At 45.5% G+C, this 16812-nt stretch overlaps 1 protein-coding gene across 2 annotated transcripts in view; it reads right to left on the reverse strand.

The window, feature by feature from the left end:
* ELMO2 (engulfment and cell motility 2) overlaps positions 1–16531 on the reverse strand; it is a 38793-nt gene extending 22262 nt beyond the window's left edge. Inside the window, exons 1-6 of one of the 2 annotated variants that reach the window (XM_069496435.1) lie at positions 16464–16531; positions 4963–5061; positions 4621–4661; positions 4093–4165; positions 3688–3738; positions 329–510 (exon numbers count right to left, since the gene is read on the reverse strand). In XM_069496435.1, the coding sequence (XP_069352536.1) occupies positions 329–510; positions 3688–3738; positions 4093–4165; positions 4621–4661; positions 4963–5040 (425 nt within the window). In that variant the 5' untranslated portion in view covers positions 5041–5061; positions 16464–16531. Of the gene's footprint in view, positions 1–328; positions 511–3687; positions 3739–4092; positions 4166–4620; positions 4662–4962; positions 5091–16463 lie in introns of both variants that reach the window. The other variant, XM_069496436.1, reaches the window with a different exon arrangement.
* Positions 16532–16812: the final 281 nt, after the last annotated feature.

Consider the following 16812-nt stretch of genomic DNA (forward strand, 5'->3'; position numbering starts at 1 on the left):
GCAGACCAAGCATTTTCCATAAAGTAGCAGGTCTATCAAGGACTGAACTCTCTCTTCCTGACTTCCATATCCCCAATTTTTACTACTCATTTGGCACAGCTTTGTTTCATACTGTTACTTAATTTGTGAGAGCCCAGCTACACAAGATTTAGGACCACAATGGTGAATCAGACCTCTCTGTATGGACTCTAGTGCTTGGCACACTACTCTGCATACACGTGGTGTTCAATATACCCCTTATTTGGACCCAGTGGAATGAGACTAGGATGCCCCGCCGAGTGCAGTAAATCTTTGAAGTCCCTTGGGACAAGACCTCAGTAATACTCACTGGGACAAGAGCTTGGTTCCACTTTCCACGAGCCTTGTCAGCACAATGATGCCATCCATGTTGATGAACTCAGTGGCAAAAGTCACGTCGGCGGAGAGCTTGGCCAGCTCTTTCATGGCATCCAGCCGGGTCTCCATGCTGGATGACTGGGTCCTCTCCATCAGCTGGCGTGCAGCCCGGGACTGTGAGACCAGGGACAAGCTTTGTGCCATCTGCTCCTTGCAGCAGGTGACTACTCTGTGGATAGCTCACAGGCGCCTTTCTGTGGACATCCAAACCTGAGGCAGAACTAGTTTTTCACACCACTTAGGAGTTGCTAAATAAATGTTTACTGGATCCATCAGGGAGTTACTGGTATGCCAAGACCAATGTGTAGTTATCAGTATCTTTTCTGTACTACTCTGGTCTATGGATTAAAAAAAAAATTCCTACCTAGGGAATACAAGAGAGATCTGTGAGACTCACCAACTATGGTAAGTCACAGAGAAACAGATAGTGGTTTAATAGAGGAAAAACTCCTATTAATTAACACTGTCAGACAGTGGAAGAGGTTTCTCTTGACTTACTGAGCTCTCTGTCACTGGAAGCAATCAAGGAGAATCTGGACAACCACCTGTCAAAGATGCTATAGAAGAGATTCTTGCATTAGGTGGAGAATTTAATCTCATGACCTTTAAGATCCTTTTTAATCCTAAAATGTGATAAGCCTGACAATTTTTTAAAACTTTCTCTCAAAGTCCATATCATTGTTCCTCCAAGTGATAATCCTGGGAAACTTTAAAAATATCAAGAGCCAGAAACAGTTAATTTCAAAATAGTTTCATGAAAATGATGGCTGGTGGAGACAAAACTTCCACCCAGCACGTGAACTTTTCCTAGCAGGAGGCTTGCCTCCTTTTCTGCAAGCCACGGCTAACATCCCTCTTCTGCGTTCATTGGTCTTGGCTTCTGCTGAACTTATTAACTTCATAGTCAACATCTCATTATTTACCATTTCATCATTCTCTATTTTAACGTTCAGTGTTAATGTTCTCTGCTGGAAAAGAAGGGCCTTAAGAGCAAAAACACTCCTGTTGTCTCTCCCTTTGCTCACAGTATTAAGCAAGTGACTGGGGCCCAGTTCCTGCTGCTGGCTGAGGAGTCAGGCCTGCGGGCCCTCTCCTCTTTTCCCGTTACAGAGATGGCCCTTCACAGCACACTGCTCTCCAGGACACAGAAATCCCCCACTATCTCTGCAGTGGAGGAAAAGTGCACCACGAGAAAAGGTCACAGGATAGAACAATTTGAAGAGCACTGGTCTGCATCCCATTTAGAAACTTCCAACTCCAAAATGTCAATTTTACTCCTGAGACAGCATTTCTGGGCTGCTGCCTCCCGCTCCAGAGAGATGTGCTCCTGGGAAAGCCAACTGTGCCGCGCAAGAGGTCTATAAATGCTTCAGCACTTCCATAAAAGCGACTGACTCCTAGACTGTCATATTAAATCATCAGAGCTTAGGACGTATGAAGTCCTTAAGGTGAGAAGTGCAGAAGACAGGGAGGCAGAAGAGCAGGATGGTAAGAATACAGGCCTAGAGTCAGACAGACCTCGTTCTGAGAGCCGACTTGGTCACTTTTTAGTAATGTGACAAGTGGCAAGTTAATTAATCTCTCTAAGTCTCTGTTCCCTTGTCTGCAAAATTGGGCTATCAAGAGTACTTATCTCATTGAGTGTTTGTAAGGATTAGATGATACAATATACACAAAGTATTTACCAAAATACAGGTGTTCAGTAAATGTTAGCTGCTATCACTCCATACCTCCCTCCTCTCAGATGCGCCAGTCTCACTGCACCAAGAAAACAGGTGCCATCATGCCCTTAATTTTCTGGCTTTTCTCCTACAAATGTAACCAAAGCTGCACCCACACTGATCGTCTTCCTCAAGCGGGGAGCAGTCACCACAGTTCCCTCCACCTGGGCTTTGGGTCCGTCCCACCCTGACCCAGTAAGGTCCCCTTCCATTGATTACCCCATTTCTGCACCTTCAACCTTCCTCTCTCTTCCATCTTAACACATTCGCAAGGACACACAAAAAATTGCAACAGACGTTAACAACTGCGAAGGGTTGGAGAGGAGGGGGACTGGGTAGATGGAGACAGGAGTGGGGTGAGACTTTTCACTGTATCTTTATCAAACTTTCTGATTTTTGAAACACATTGCTATATTACCTATTTTTAAAAAGCACATCTTTTTGACTCACATCCCTCTTGAGTTACCACTTTCTCTGTGTGCTTCCTTTTAAAACCAAGCTTCTTGATATCGTGGTAGACTAAAGGTCCTCACTTTATTGCCATTCTTCTATTCAACCCACTATAATCTGGCCACCGGGCTGGCCCACCAAAGCTGTTTTGGTGAAGATAACCAGTGGCCTCTGACCTCCCAGGTCAGTAGACAGCTTTTCCATTTTCAGTTTACTAAGTCTCTCTGCTCATTAAAAATCGCAGACCACACATCCCTCCATCCTGACTCGCTCCCTGCCCTCAGCTCCTGAGTCACTTCACACTCTCAGTGTTCTTTCTGCCCTTCTGGTTGATTCCTTAGTCACCTGTAAGGCCTGCGCTTGCAGAAATCAGAGGGTCAGCCTCAATTCTTCCCCTTCTTTCATATTCAGCATATTGCATATTCATCGATGTCACCTCCTAAATACTTTTCATGTCCATCCTTTTACCTCTATGGCTATCTGCCTTCATTGGGCTGTTAACATTCCTCATTAGCCTCTTACAGTTTCCTCCTACCATCGATCTTCCTCCTTTTAGCCCATCTCCCACACTGCCACTAAACTGATCTTTCCAAAACTTAAAATCTAGACCTAATATACCTTCCTGCTTAAAATCTTTCAACATCTCCAGTTTCCTTCTGGAGAAAGTTCAAAGCCATGAGCAGGCCACCCAGTAACCTTCAATATCCGGCTTCTCAATGACTGCTACGGGCCTTCCGCCACCCAGCACCCCTGCCTTCCCCAAACGCAGCACACCTCTGTGCCTTTGCACATGCTGGTTTTTCTGCTTGGAATACTTTCATTTTCTTCTTTCTTTGGCTAATTCTTGCTTATCCTTTAACATCTGAGCTAAGCATCCCCTCCTCTGGGAAGGCTTTCCAGAAATCCCCAGGATTAGACAGTTCCATTTCTGAGTTCCCATAACTCTCTAAGCAACTTTCTCTCAAGACCCTTATATTTGTTTTTTTCCTCACAGCTGTGAGGCCCGAGACTGACTTTTTAATCTCCATAGTCCTAGTTTCTAGAACAGAGCTTGGCCCATGGTAGGTGCTCATATATGTCTGTTAAATGAATAAACTCCTAAAGAAGGAAGAATACCTACCGGGGAGATAGCCAGTTGTAAGATTGTCCCATTCTTAATGTCACTGCGAGTCTGGGTAGCAAAAAACAAAAAACAACTATGATAAAACATTAAAATAGCATAAGCAAGTTCAATGAACAAGAACTTTTTGTCATTTTAAAAGTAGTTGTAGCTGAGGCTTTTCAGTCAGGCTCTTTGTCCCTCAGCAAAGGGCTTCTAAGATCCTCTTCAAGCACCCTGGGCTCTCAGGAAAAAGCCACCCTTTTCCAGCCACTAGAGGAGGACAAGGGCTAGCACGCCCCAATCTGCCCAGGGAGCAGTTCTTCACCCAACAAACAGAAGCTACCTGGATGCTAAGTAAGATAAATACCTGGGTGGTTCACTTCCAGCAAGGCCTGTCACGATTTTGCCTCTCCCTGTACTAACCTGTTCGGTGATGTAGAGCTGGGGGCCGTCTGCATAACGGAGGGTGTAATACTCCGGGTTTGGCAACGACCACCTGTGTAAGAGAAAAACCGTACATCCCATCTGGCCATTCCTCTGAGCCCGTCCAGAAGCTGCGAATGAATAATTTTCAGTAGAGTTGCTCAAGGCCTGTTTGAAGTATAGTAGGAAAAAACTAAAGCTTTAGGTTGAGATGTTGAAAAAAATCACTTGCTCAGCCTTTTGTAAAGATTTGTACCACCAAAGGAGGTGCATACAATTGAGGGTGGGCTCAGATCCCACCAGGACCTCAAATAGAACATTCCTGAACTAGAAAGAAAAAATTAAGATTTATAGGAGGTCTTAGGGGCATCCCCATCAACTATATTTCCTTCTTAAGACAGCGATCCACAAGAGCCCCACACTGGGGTCCTGCCTAACTGGAAATCCTTTGCAGAATTCCCTTCAAGGTCTGGCAGGCTCCTTCTGTCTGAGCTGCCAGTGTCAAAAACGAGGTCTGTTTCAACCTACCCGTCACAAACTTCCTTGATGATGGATGCCAGGGGCCGTTTCTGAAAGAAAAAGAGAGGAATCTTCACTAGCAACCACATCCTACTCATGCCAAGGTTCTGCCAAGCAGGATCAAGAGATGGGGCATGAGAATAGACCTTTCCTGATAGCTTTTGTTGAAGAGGAAGCCTCTCCCAAGCCATGTTGACTGACCTTCCCTAGGGTGGACCAGGCTCAAGCTCAGCCATCCTGTTGCTTGTTCTTCCTCTCAATGCCAAGGGTCCCCAACCCTTGAGACATCCCCTGCCATGCAGTCCCCAGCCCCCACTCCTTGTATCACTGCTTCTCGTTTCAGGAGCGTACCTGGTCGATTTCAAGGAGCTGGGCATTAGCACCTGGCCACTCAATGGCCACTTTGACAATGTCTGATGGTGGTGGCATCGTTTCCAATGGGCCAAACTTCTCAAAGACACACACACAGACACAGCTGCCTGGGCAGAAAGAATCAGAATAAAGAAAAAAGTTGCAGAGTATGCCTTCACTTTTCATTCTTGTTATATATTTTGGAGGGTCTGAAGACAGATACTGTCTAAACTAACATGGAACTATAGTTGACCCTTGAACAACATGGGTTTGAACTGTGTGGGTCCACTGACTCACAGATTTTTTTCAACCAAAAGTGGATCAAAAACACAGTATTCGCAGGATGTGAAACCCACATACATGGAGGGCCAACTTTTCCTATGCACAGATTTTGGAATGCATGGGGGTCCTGGAACCAAGCCCCCTTGAATACCAAGGGATGACTATACTTGGTTTGAATTTTTCTAGATCAGACTGAACCTCTTCTTGGGCTTTTGTCTCTTGAGATTAAATCAGCAAGTAGAAATGGGACAAACCTATCTATCATCTACAGATCAGCCAGTAGCAAGATCTGCCACTATGACACTTCCTTTTAAAGGTGAAGAGGTCTTGGTGGTAGATGAGCATATTCACTGCAAATTCCTGTCTGAAGACCTCGGGAGGGGTGAAGCATATGCTCTGAGACGGATAAGAATAGACAGGCTTTGCATGGTTGAGTGGATAGCTGAAGGAGCCAGGCTCCTTCTGTCTGTGGGAAGATCCCAGTGTCAGCAGGGCCTAGCTATGCTCTCTTGCCTCCTCTCTCTACTCGCTGATGCCACTCCTTTCCCCTCAAAGGATACAATGCCGAGCCTCCTCTGTGTGGGATGATGTTCAGAAAACGGGGAAGAGAACTGGGACAGGAAATGCTATTTCAGTCCTATTGCCAAGGGCAAGGGCTGCTGAGGGCTCAAGAGTAGGGAGGTAAGGATATCCTCAAACAAAGGCTCCTCTATAGGAGAACAAGGCTTTGCAAGTATCTCTGACCCCCTCCCCTACCTCTCTGGAAAATAAATCATTTTGAGCAAGTCTGGAAGATGGGCCCATGTGACTGGTATCCTAGGCAACTCTTGATAGCTTAGTGGTATTCCAAGCAGTAGCTAAAGCATTCTCCCTCCAAGGTCTGACAAAGGGAAGTCACTCGACTGATGGATTATTTCAATGTATATTTACACTCCTTGCCTGCAGGTTCAGGAGAGGCCTCTCTCTTAATGAAAAAAGACCTTTCTGCAACCTCCAGGTTTAACCACTCACCCACAATCCATGCCTCGCTAATGGGGACCACCTGCCTCTCCTGGCATAGCAGCATAGCTGTTGCTAAGCTGTTATTCATGTACACTATCAATTTTTCAGCCCAAACACAGATGTCAGTTCTCACAGCCTGGTATGTACAAATCTCTTTGGTGAAAAGGGGTAAAAGTCCCGTCCCCTACACAATCACAGGCCTCAGAAAGATGGAAGCTTTCATGACCATTTCCTAATCAGGGTGGGCTGCTTCAAAAGTCGACTGTCAAAAATATCATGTCAGAACACGACAATGTAAAAGAAATGGTTTTCAAGGTGCTTTCACTTATTTTGTTGAGTCCTCCCAGCTGCCCTATGAAGCCAGCAGAATAGGATTATCACATCCATTTGAAGATGACAAAATTAAAGCTCCATGTTTTATTAAGTGTCCAAGTTCACCCACCTAGTAAGTAGTAAAGGGGGAACAGAATTTGGAGCTGTCTTTGGCCAGTGCTGTATTCTGAGCTAGCCTGAATTTCTACCCGTTGCAACTAAATCAAGCCCAAAGGGATTGAAGTGGGCTGTCCTGATGGCCCCTAAAGCTTCCACAACTTCTGCAGCTCCAGGCAGAATGTTTCGTGTGTAATTTTTATGTGCCTAGACACACACAACAAACCTCAGAAAAGAAACTGGCCCCATCGTGAATGCAGAGAGATAGGAACACTCATACACTGCTGGTGGGACTGCAAACTAGTATAACCTCTATGGAAAGTAGTATGGAGATACCTCAAAGAACTAAAAGTAGAACTACCATTTGATCCAGCAATCCCACTACTAGGTATTTACTCAAAGGAAAACAAGACATCTATAAAAAAAAAAAATCTGCACATGAATGTTTATAGCAGTACAATCCACAATTGCAAAGATGTGGAAACAACCCAAGTACTCATAAATACACGAGTGGATTAATAAAATGTGGTATACCATGGAGTACTACTCTGCCATAAAAAAAGGTAAACTAATACTTCATGTATTATCCTGGATGGAGCTGGAGCCCATTTTTCTAAGTGAAGTAACACAAGAATGGAAAAACAAACACCACACGTACTCACCATTAACTCGGTACTAACTGATCAAAACTTATGCGTACATAGGGAAGTTACAATCATCGAGTGTTGGGCATGTGGGAGGGAGGAGAAGGGGATAGCTAAACTTGCACCTAACAGGTGCAGCAAGCACTGTCTGGGGGATGGGCACACTTGTAGCTCTGACTTGGGCGGTGCAAAGGCAATTTATGTAATTCCGTAATACTTTGGAAAAAAAAATAATAAATAAAAACAAAAAAAGAATATCAGGGTCTCCTTCAATAAAACTTTGTAAAGTTCACAGTATGTGGCATTTACTCAATAGTGTCCTAAAAGTTGGGTTTAAAAAAAAAAAAAACTGGCCCTATTAGCATAACTTCTGCCCTGTTCCAGTGCCAGAGCAATGGAGTTCTCATTCCAGGGGTGGCACAATGAAGCCCTGGACGCCTAGGACAGGCATCCTTATCCTCACTGGTAAATCTGCTGTAATTAGGAGGTGTGACTGCACAGTTGTGAGGTCGTTTTTAAAAAACTGATATATAATTTACATACAATAAAACGCATAGAGCCTAAGTGTACATATGTGTGTGTATCTATAAATATAAATACACACACATCTTCCTGTAACTACCACCCAAACAAAACACTGAGCCTTTTCATCACCCCAGAAAATTCCCTCATGCCTCCTTCCAGTCAATCCCCCACCTCCCAGTCCCAAAGGCAACTTCTGTCTTCTATCACCATGGATGAGTGTTGCCTGGTTTTGTACTTCATATAAGTGGAATTGTCCAGTATGGCTTTTTACACCATTTGTTAGTTTGGTTTCTTATTTCTAAAACAAGTAGGCAGTGAAGGTACAGGAGAAAGAGCACTGGGCTGGGATGATTTTCCCAGCTGAAGAAAGCAACTGGATTTAGACCCAAAAGACTTAGGGCCTAATCCTAGTTAACACTGCGGTATGTATAACCCAAATCTCAGTTTTCTTCTATTGTAAGATGTTGAGTGTTTCAGGTGCCTCCTAAGTCTAAAAGTCCATGATTCTGAAGTGGAACTTAAAAATCCAAATGAGGGTGCCCATTTTAAAGTCCTCACCAAAAGAAGCTTCACCTTTAATTGATGGTACTGCTAAGAAACAAACCATGTGTTTTTTAAATCCTTTCTGAATACTATCTTTGGAGACAAATACACTAAACCTCATTACTTTATAGCTATTACTTTCTTTTGACCCCATGTGACACTTCCTAGGTTGGCTGTCTCTTTATTTATTAAAACTAACCCTGAATGATTCTTGGGTGTTTCAAAAGTTCATGCCCATTTCAAAGCATGGAGATTTGCAACCAACAAGATTATTCAAGAGGTACCAATAAGCCCCCATTCTCGGCGACTCTGTCCTTTCCCACAAACCCCAGTCAGCCTATTTGTACTGAATGGCACTGTCCACAATCCTGCCATAGCTGAAGGGATCAAAGTGGACAATCAACTTTAGCTGGACCAATCCAGTTTTTTCTCTTGAACTTAAAAGGCACAGTCTAAGGGAGTTGGATGATAAGGGGACTAGGATTAGGCCCTAGAAGGGGCACTGGAACAGTAAGGTCATAGTGAGCCCCAGAGTAGGTACCATGGCAAGCCACTCACAAACCAAAGACACTGAGAAGCAAAAACCAAGAGCCTTGCAGCGGAAGCAATTCTGCAGGAAGAATCCAGAAATAATTAGATGAGCTGGGCCAGAAACTACAAAATCTCAGAAAGAGATGGAAAAGGTCACTGCCTGATGACTCTCCAGATTACATGGCTATACTTCCTATGCTTGGGGTACCTGAAATTCCCCTGAATCCTGCCAATAAAACTACTTTAAATTAAGCTAGTCTGTGTTTCTGTTCATTGCAACTAAAATGCCTAGACCAAAACTGACACCAAGCTCTGGAGGAACTCTACAATGGAGGTCAGAACAGACAGCAACATCACTGGCATAAGATGATGGTATCAAGTAGGCACTTAATTAACAATGGCTGAATTAATGAGAGTAAAACCCACTCAGATAAGTCTGGTTTGTTTAAAACAGACTAGTTATGTGGTGACTTTGTAGTAATGACATTACATCTGGTAGTAATGACATTACATCTGATAGTAATGTACAGACAGCCTCTTTATAGCTGAATACTCACTTCTATAGCATTATTATAGTTGATGCTCATAAGAACCCTGAAAAACATTCCTATTTTTCAGGTGAGGCAATTGAAGTTCAGATGGACTGAGACACTTGTCCTCCATTCACCTCTTTCTATACCCCTCTCAAAAGAAAGAAGGCAGGCAGGGAGGGAGGGAATCAATCAATCAATCAATCAATCAGAACTGGGTCTCACAGGTAGGTCTTAGGAATCCAAAGTTAGTTCTCTTCCCCCTACATAAAACTTTGATGATGATGACAACAATGATGATATTAGCTAACAATTACATAATGCTAAGGCACTATTCTAAGGGCTTTACATATATTAATTCATTTAATTCACACAGCAACGCAGTGTGGTATGTTTTTGTCCCCACTTTACAGATAAGAAAATGGAGGCACAGAAAAGTTAAGTAGCATGCTCAGTGTCACATATCTAGTAAGTGGTATAGCCAGAATTTAATCCCAGTTGTCTGGGGTTGTTAGAAAGCCAAGTGCAAGCAAGTAGCTCTGTACCTGGCCCACAGCAGGAGCTCTGTGGAGATTTTGGGCTTATGTATCTAAAGCTGAGAGATCTTTATAACAACAGCTCACTAATGTAACAGAAAATAGTACCCTACTCTCTAAAGGTGCTCCACATTTTCTTGTGTGGTCTTCAGTCCTTCACAATTTAACCAGATTCTTCCTTGGACTACTTGTTATTTTATGAGGCAGGCCATGTTCTTTCGATTCTTCCGTACCTTTGCACGTTCTCTTCCTTCCATTGACTGTCAGAGGAGCTCCTATTCAAGCTTCAAAGCCCAGCTCAGATGTCACCTCCTCTCTGTACCATTTTTAGCTTTCTCCACCTTTCCCTGGCAAAACTAAATAGGATAGGGGCCTCTGTGTTCCCACAACATTCCATTCATACTACCACAAGGATCCTGTCCTGCTCTATTACAGTTAGATATTTACACATCCCTCTTCTTAGCTCCTCCTCCAGGGCAGGTACAGCCCTGTAGTCTCATAACCTAGCACAACATCTGACATACAGCTAAGGTTCAGTAAGTGCCTACGTCTCCTTAAATCCACCAGCTCTGACTGCCTCCACTCCTTTGAACCAGAGGATGGCTCTGAGCGGTCAGGAATTGGCATGAATTGTTCAGGTTGTCCAGTAGTCCCTGCGTGTCCCACTATCTGCCAACGACATGGTATTTCCATTGCTTAAAGCTTTGTTTTCACATCTAACATTAGAACAAGGCTTACTGAAAAATCAGATTTAGCACCCTTGACTCTTGTTAAAAGAAAGAGGAAAATATCCCTCTGCTTTTCTCCATATGGAAACATCAGGTGATGGGAGAAGAGAAGTAATAATATTCTCTAGATAATATTCCCAGGATAAAGGATCTCCTTGTAGGGAACCCTTTTAGCACGTGTCTGCTTACTCTCTTCATTTTCATTTTTAAAAGGAAGTGGAAATTAGGTCGAAGCAATTCAATAACATTGCAAAATTCTCAGGGTTATAAATAGCCTCTTGCTCCACCACTCAGCAGTACTGTAGTTCAATAGCAAACAGCCAGGATAAGGGAGCCATAGTTCCTCATCTAGGCCCAGGGGGCCCCTTCCAGATTAAAACCTCTCCACCCTTTTTCCTCCCACCCCCTTTAAAGCATCACAGATATATAGATGATTTAGAAAATTCAAAATGCCACGAAACAGGCGAGGCACACAATGATCTGAAGAAGATAATTCTACTATAAGGCATAAGAATGAAAGACCAGCTTTTCAAATACAGAGCTGGGGTAAAAAAGAGAAAAATAGCAACATCAGTGTCTCCAATGGCGGTCTGGTCTCCAAGTGGCTTCTGGAAGGTGAGCTTATAAAATCTGTACCTTACAAAAGGTCCCATGGAGTTTTATCAATCACCCATGCAGTGACTGCTTCATGAGCTGGATTCTGACAGCAGGGTTGGAGAATCTATCTTAAGGAAGGAAGTGAAAGATGATCCCCTCCCATTAGTAAGGAATTCAGAATGCCAGAAGGTTTCCAGCTTCCCTCCCTCTCCCCATTCCGTTAAGATAAGGATGTTGTGTGCTTTTTGTTCTGCTCTTTTGCTTTTGATTCAGTGGAGGAGGCCTGGGAAGTTTGGTTTATGTTTCCTGCAACAGAATGCAACCTCACTACGAAGGTAACTACAGGTCACACTCTCTTTCTAATCAAGAACACAATCTCAATAGAGGCTTCCCTCTCTGAGATCTTCTCATCTGAGAAGTGACTCAATTTCCTAGTTCAGCCCACTGAATGAAGATGGGGCTCTGAGGTGCAGAAGAGGGTGGACTCAGTTGGCAGAGATTCAGGTTCTTACATTTACTGCTCAAAACCCTGGGAAGGATCACCACACTAACAGCAGCTGAGGCTTCTTTTTGTTGAAATGTGTTGGACACAGGACTCACCCAAACGTGGTTAAAAGCCACTAACTTAACATAGAGGAAAAGTGTGGTGAGGAAGGGTGGGGGACAGGGTAACAGTTTGGGTTTCTTCATCTTAACTCCGACCCTAAGAACTGCCTGGGTTTCCTCTTACCCTGCATAGACACCTTCTACATTGTTCCTATTCTTAAAGAATAGTGTTTAAACTCCTCAGTAGAGGATTCAACCATGGCTTTCTGGGTGGAACGGGCTTTCAGACTCACCCTTGCCGGATGCTATGTTCCCACCAGACCACCTGTTCCCGGAAAAACCCCGTTCTCCTGAGTCTGTACTTTTGCTGTGCTATTATTCCCCTCTCCTTGTCCAGCTGTCAAACTTCTACTCAACCCTCAAGGCCCAGCTAAGGAAATCACACTTCTGTGCGGCTTTCCTAATCCTCACCTCAGGTAAGACTAATTGCACCCCTATCCGTGCTCCCAGTTTTTTACACATGCCTTCATACACATACCTACTGATGTACAATTCTGTGTGTGCAGTCTCTTCCCTGCTACTAAAAGTGTAACCTGCACGCCAGCAGCATCGGCATGCCGGGAGCCTGCCAAAGGAACGCGGAAGCGCCCCTCCAACCCAGACCCACCAAATCCCAATCTGCCGTCAAACAAGATGCCAGGGTGGTTCAGGTACGGGAAGCAGGCTCTAGACCAGTGGTTCTCTACTCGGCTGCCCGTCGTCAATGCCCACCCCAGGCCATTTAAAAGCTCCCCCAGAAGATTTTAATGGGCAGTGGTTGAGACCCACAGCTCAAGGACGGCTGGCATCCTGAGGGCAAGGACTCATGAAGCCTGTGTCTACGCCCCCACCCACCTAATCCCCCCACCCCCGCCCCCCGTTTGTAGCACGGTGCCTGGTGCACAACTGTGTCCATAGAATTCCACACCAAAAGCACCCTCTAGGGTGATCCCAGGCCTAACTGCCTTGAAAAGAGAATAAAAATTCCTGACAGAGGATTATCAATTGCCTAGAACATTCCACAACCCTAACTACAATAACTGAGGAGACGGATTTAGAAAGGGTCAGCATTTACAGACTATCTGCCTCAGTTTTGGGAAATGAGAGGAAACAGGAACTGAGATGGAAAATACAGATGAACTTCAGAAAAGTGTTTCCCCTCAAGAGACTACTGCGGCTGCCCAGGGAGATGGAGCCGGGGTAGCGAGGGAGTGTGGTGTTCTGTGAAGAGTCCTGGGGTATGACGGAAATCTTGGGCTGTGGGCCTGACTCCTTCAACACTCCTACACTGACCATAACAACACAGTATTGTTCTCAGTGTAAAATCAGGCCAAGCTCTCTCATTATATAAGTAAGGGAACTGAGGTCCAGAGAAGCTGGCAAGGCCACACCACCAGTTAGGGACAAAAGAAGGCCTTGGCCCCCCTTCTTGTTTAGTCCTTCCCCTGCAGCACAGCTTCGCCGCAGCACAAGGCTCTCTGGACCAAGGTCCTGATCTACATGAGGGGGCTGCACTGGATGTTGTCGAGGTTTCTTCCAACCTTGACCTTCTAGTGAGGCAGTGTAGCTTAACAGGCGCTTGTGTTCTAGAGTGGGAAGGACCTGAATCTGGATCTCAATCTAACAATTTCCTCATCTTTGTAACGTGGGAATTAGAATCAACCCTGTCCTGTAAAATCGTTGTGAACATTAAGTGGGACAATAAAGCATTAAGCATAATAGCAGAATTCTGACTGTGAACTTGAAGAAATTACAAAAACACTATAACCATGTTTCCAACATAAAAGCCCTACCTGCTAAGCAGGTACATATTTTGTATATTGATTACAAAATGAGAGAATGTATGTGAACGCATTTGGGGAGAGAAGTCAGTATAAAAGGGAAAGCATTTGTTAGTGCCGTACTATTATTGATATTACAATTTCCTAGAGGAAGAACCGTGGACAATTTTATAGATAGTTCCAGAGCAGCCTGGCACATAACAGGTGCTCAACAAATCTTTTCTTGTGACTCAAGTTAAATCAGCATGCCTAATGGAGTTATAAATTCAAATGTCTTAAGTAGCCAGGCAGGTAAGTAAATAAACCAAGTATCCTCCATGTGGGGACTGGGCAAACTGCAAAGTACCACACTGCCTAGAGGAGTGGAGTTCAAATTCAACATTTTTTAAAACATACGCAGCTTGGCCAAGACAGCCACTTTGCAGCCTCTGGCATACCACTGATTCTGGTTCCTCATCACACCACATGATGTCTTGTACATCATCTAGTCATTTTATGTGATCCAGTCTTGTCTTGCTGAGTATGCCATAAGCATCCTGAAGATGAAGGCTGCGACTTAAAAGTCCCCAATCACCACAAATGGCCTAGAACAGTGCCGGCCTCAAAGTAGGCACTCAGTGAGCAATAGTTAAACTGAAACCCGGACTGTAAACTCATGCCTAGTATTCCCAGCATCTTTAAGATGCTGTAGGGTATTTAAGTTTCTCTACCCAGGTCCTGGGACCAGGCTGAGTTAGCGCAGGCTGGGCTGAGGTATGGTGACTGGGTCAAAGAAGGACTTGCCTTGCAGATTTTTCTTTGATTGCATCAAATATGCTTCTTCCTGAGCCACCTTGGCAGGTGTTACTGCTATATCCAGACATATTATCTTGGCATGAGACATGCTAGAATATGTTGTATACTGCCATCATTGTTTTTAAGAAGTTTGGTCTTCACTTCCTGCACCCCCAAACTGCCTTGGCACCTCCCAGACAAAGCATGAGGTACAGAAAGACCAGACTGAAGATTAACAGATGGAAGTTCTAATCCCGCCTCCTCCACTCATGACCTCTAGGATGGTCCCTGGCAAGTAACATCTTAGAGGAGCTTCACTATTTTTATCAGTAAAATGCAGATAACAATAGCTATCTTAAAAGAACTCTAGAATGAATTAAACACCATCAGGTATATAAAGTGTCTAGCACTACATGGCTCAATACCGCAGTCCCTAGCCATATGTGGCTACTTGAAAAGTGGCTACTGTGAAGTGAGATAGGCTGTCCTCAGTGTAAAATACACACCAGATTTCAAAAACCTAATACAAAAAAAATGTAAAATGTCCCATTAGTAATGTTTGTATATTGATTACATTACAATAATGTTATTTTGGAATATATTGAGTTAAATAAAATATATTACTACAATTAATTTCACCTTTTAAAAAATATGGCTACTAGAAAATTTAAAATTACATATATGACTCGCATTATATTTCTATTGAACATCATCTAGCACAGAGCTTGACACATAAAAAGTATTCCAAATGTTGGTTTCCTTCCCCCACAGGTAGGACATCAGGGACCACGATTCACATCTCCTTCCTCTTGCCAAACCCAAACCCGAATTCATTTATTTAGTAGATATTTGTAGTGCCTGGCCCTGTGCGAGATGCTGGAGACATAATAAAGGGCAAAGCCACCCACTATCTTCTTCCTTGTGGCTCCTACTATCTGGTGGGACGGATAGACAGGCATCAATACTTTTGTAAATAAACGCAAAACTGCAGTTGTGCAAGTGTTGTGAAGAGGTATTAATCCACATGGTGATGAAAGCGGAGAACCGACTTGGGTCAAGGACTCAGGGACCAGGGATGCCTCCCCTGTGTAAGTGACACCAGACCAAAGATTTTAAGGATGAAGAGGAGTTTACTAGCCAGGGAGGAAGAGCAGCCCAGGGAGAAGGAATAGTGAAAGGCACTGAGGAAAGCAAAAGCTTGGGATGCAGAAGGAACAAAAAGAGGCCAATGTGTGGAGAACACTGAGCAAGTGGGACTAGTAGACTGAGACTTGGGAGAGAGAGGTCGGTGGGACCTCCAGGGACTGGGGGATGATCTGGGGCTGATCCGGCCAGGGGTGGAAAGCCGGCCAGTTTCATGCCCGAGTGTCCAGATCTGATCTGCATTTTGCAAAGATTTCTCTGGGCAGGGTTCGAGGCGGACAGAAGAGCGGCCCCAGTGCTTGTGGGCAGACCAGTTAAGACACTGCAAGTGTCAGGCAGGAAGCGACAGGCCTGAACCGAGGGGTAAGCGGCCAAGACAGAAAGTAGACGGATTGGGGAGCGGAGGGGCTGCTGAGCCAGCAGGATCGACGGGGCGCGGTGATGGACGAGGTCAAGCTTGACCCCCGGGCTTTGGACCTGTGCCACCCCGCCCCAAACGCTCTCCCGGCTCCCTTCAAGCCTCTCCCATCCCCTCCCTCCCCCCGTCCTCCCACCCTCCTCCTCCCTCCGACCGCTGCCCGGCCCAGCCCCCGCGCCTCACTGCCTGGCCCGCCCTCTCCCCCCACCCGACGCCCCTTCTGGGTCCAGGACCCGAACTCCCCTCACGCTCCGCGGACCTTGCTGGGCCGCGACCCCTCTAGGGCCGGACGAACCGGCGCAGTCCAGCCCAGGCCCGCCCTCTCCAGCCCCTCAGCCCCCAGGGCAGATGCAGGCCGCAACCCCCGCCCCGGCCTCTCCTCCCTGCGTCCCTCGGGCCCGGCCCTTCTCCGCCGCCCGGCGAGCCCTGGCCCCTGGAGCGCCCCTCACTCACCAGGGCGCTAACCTAGGCCCAGCTCCCGCGCCTGGGTCTAGCCTCGGCTGCTCCTCCAGCCTCCGCCCGCCCCGCCTTCCTGGGACCCCGCCCCGCGCAGGCCGGCCCAGGCTTCGATTGCTCCGTTTCGCCGTCATGTTGAACTCTCTTTCTTCAATTGGATCGTTTATCTGTCATTCAAGAAAGGGCGGGCCCAGCTGCCAGTTGGGGGAAAAACGCCGGCGGTCCCCGCCCCCCTAGTAGAGGCCTCTTAAAGAAACAGAATGCCATTTCCCGCGGGCTTCGGGTTTGGAGGAATGTGATTTCCCAGCAAACCCTACAGGCAGCTTTTTTTTTTCCCCCCAAACTT

The sequence above is a fragment of the Eulemur rufifrons genome, chromosome 20, assembly GCF_041146395.1.
Source record: "Eulemur rufifrons isolate Redbay chromosome 20, OSU_ERuf_1, whole genome shotgun sequence".
NCBI classification, from domain to species: Eukaryota; Metazoa; Chordata; class Mammalia; order Primates; family Lemuridae; genus Eulemur; species Eulemur rufifrons.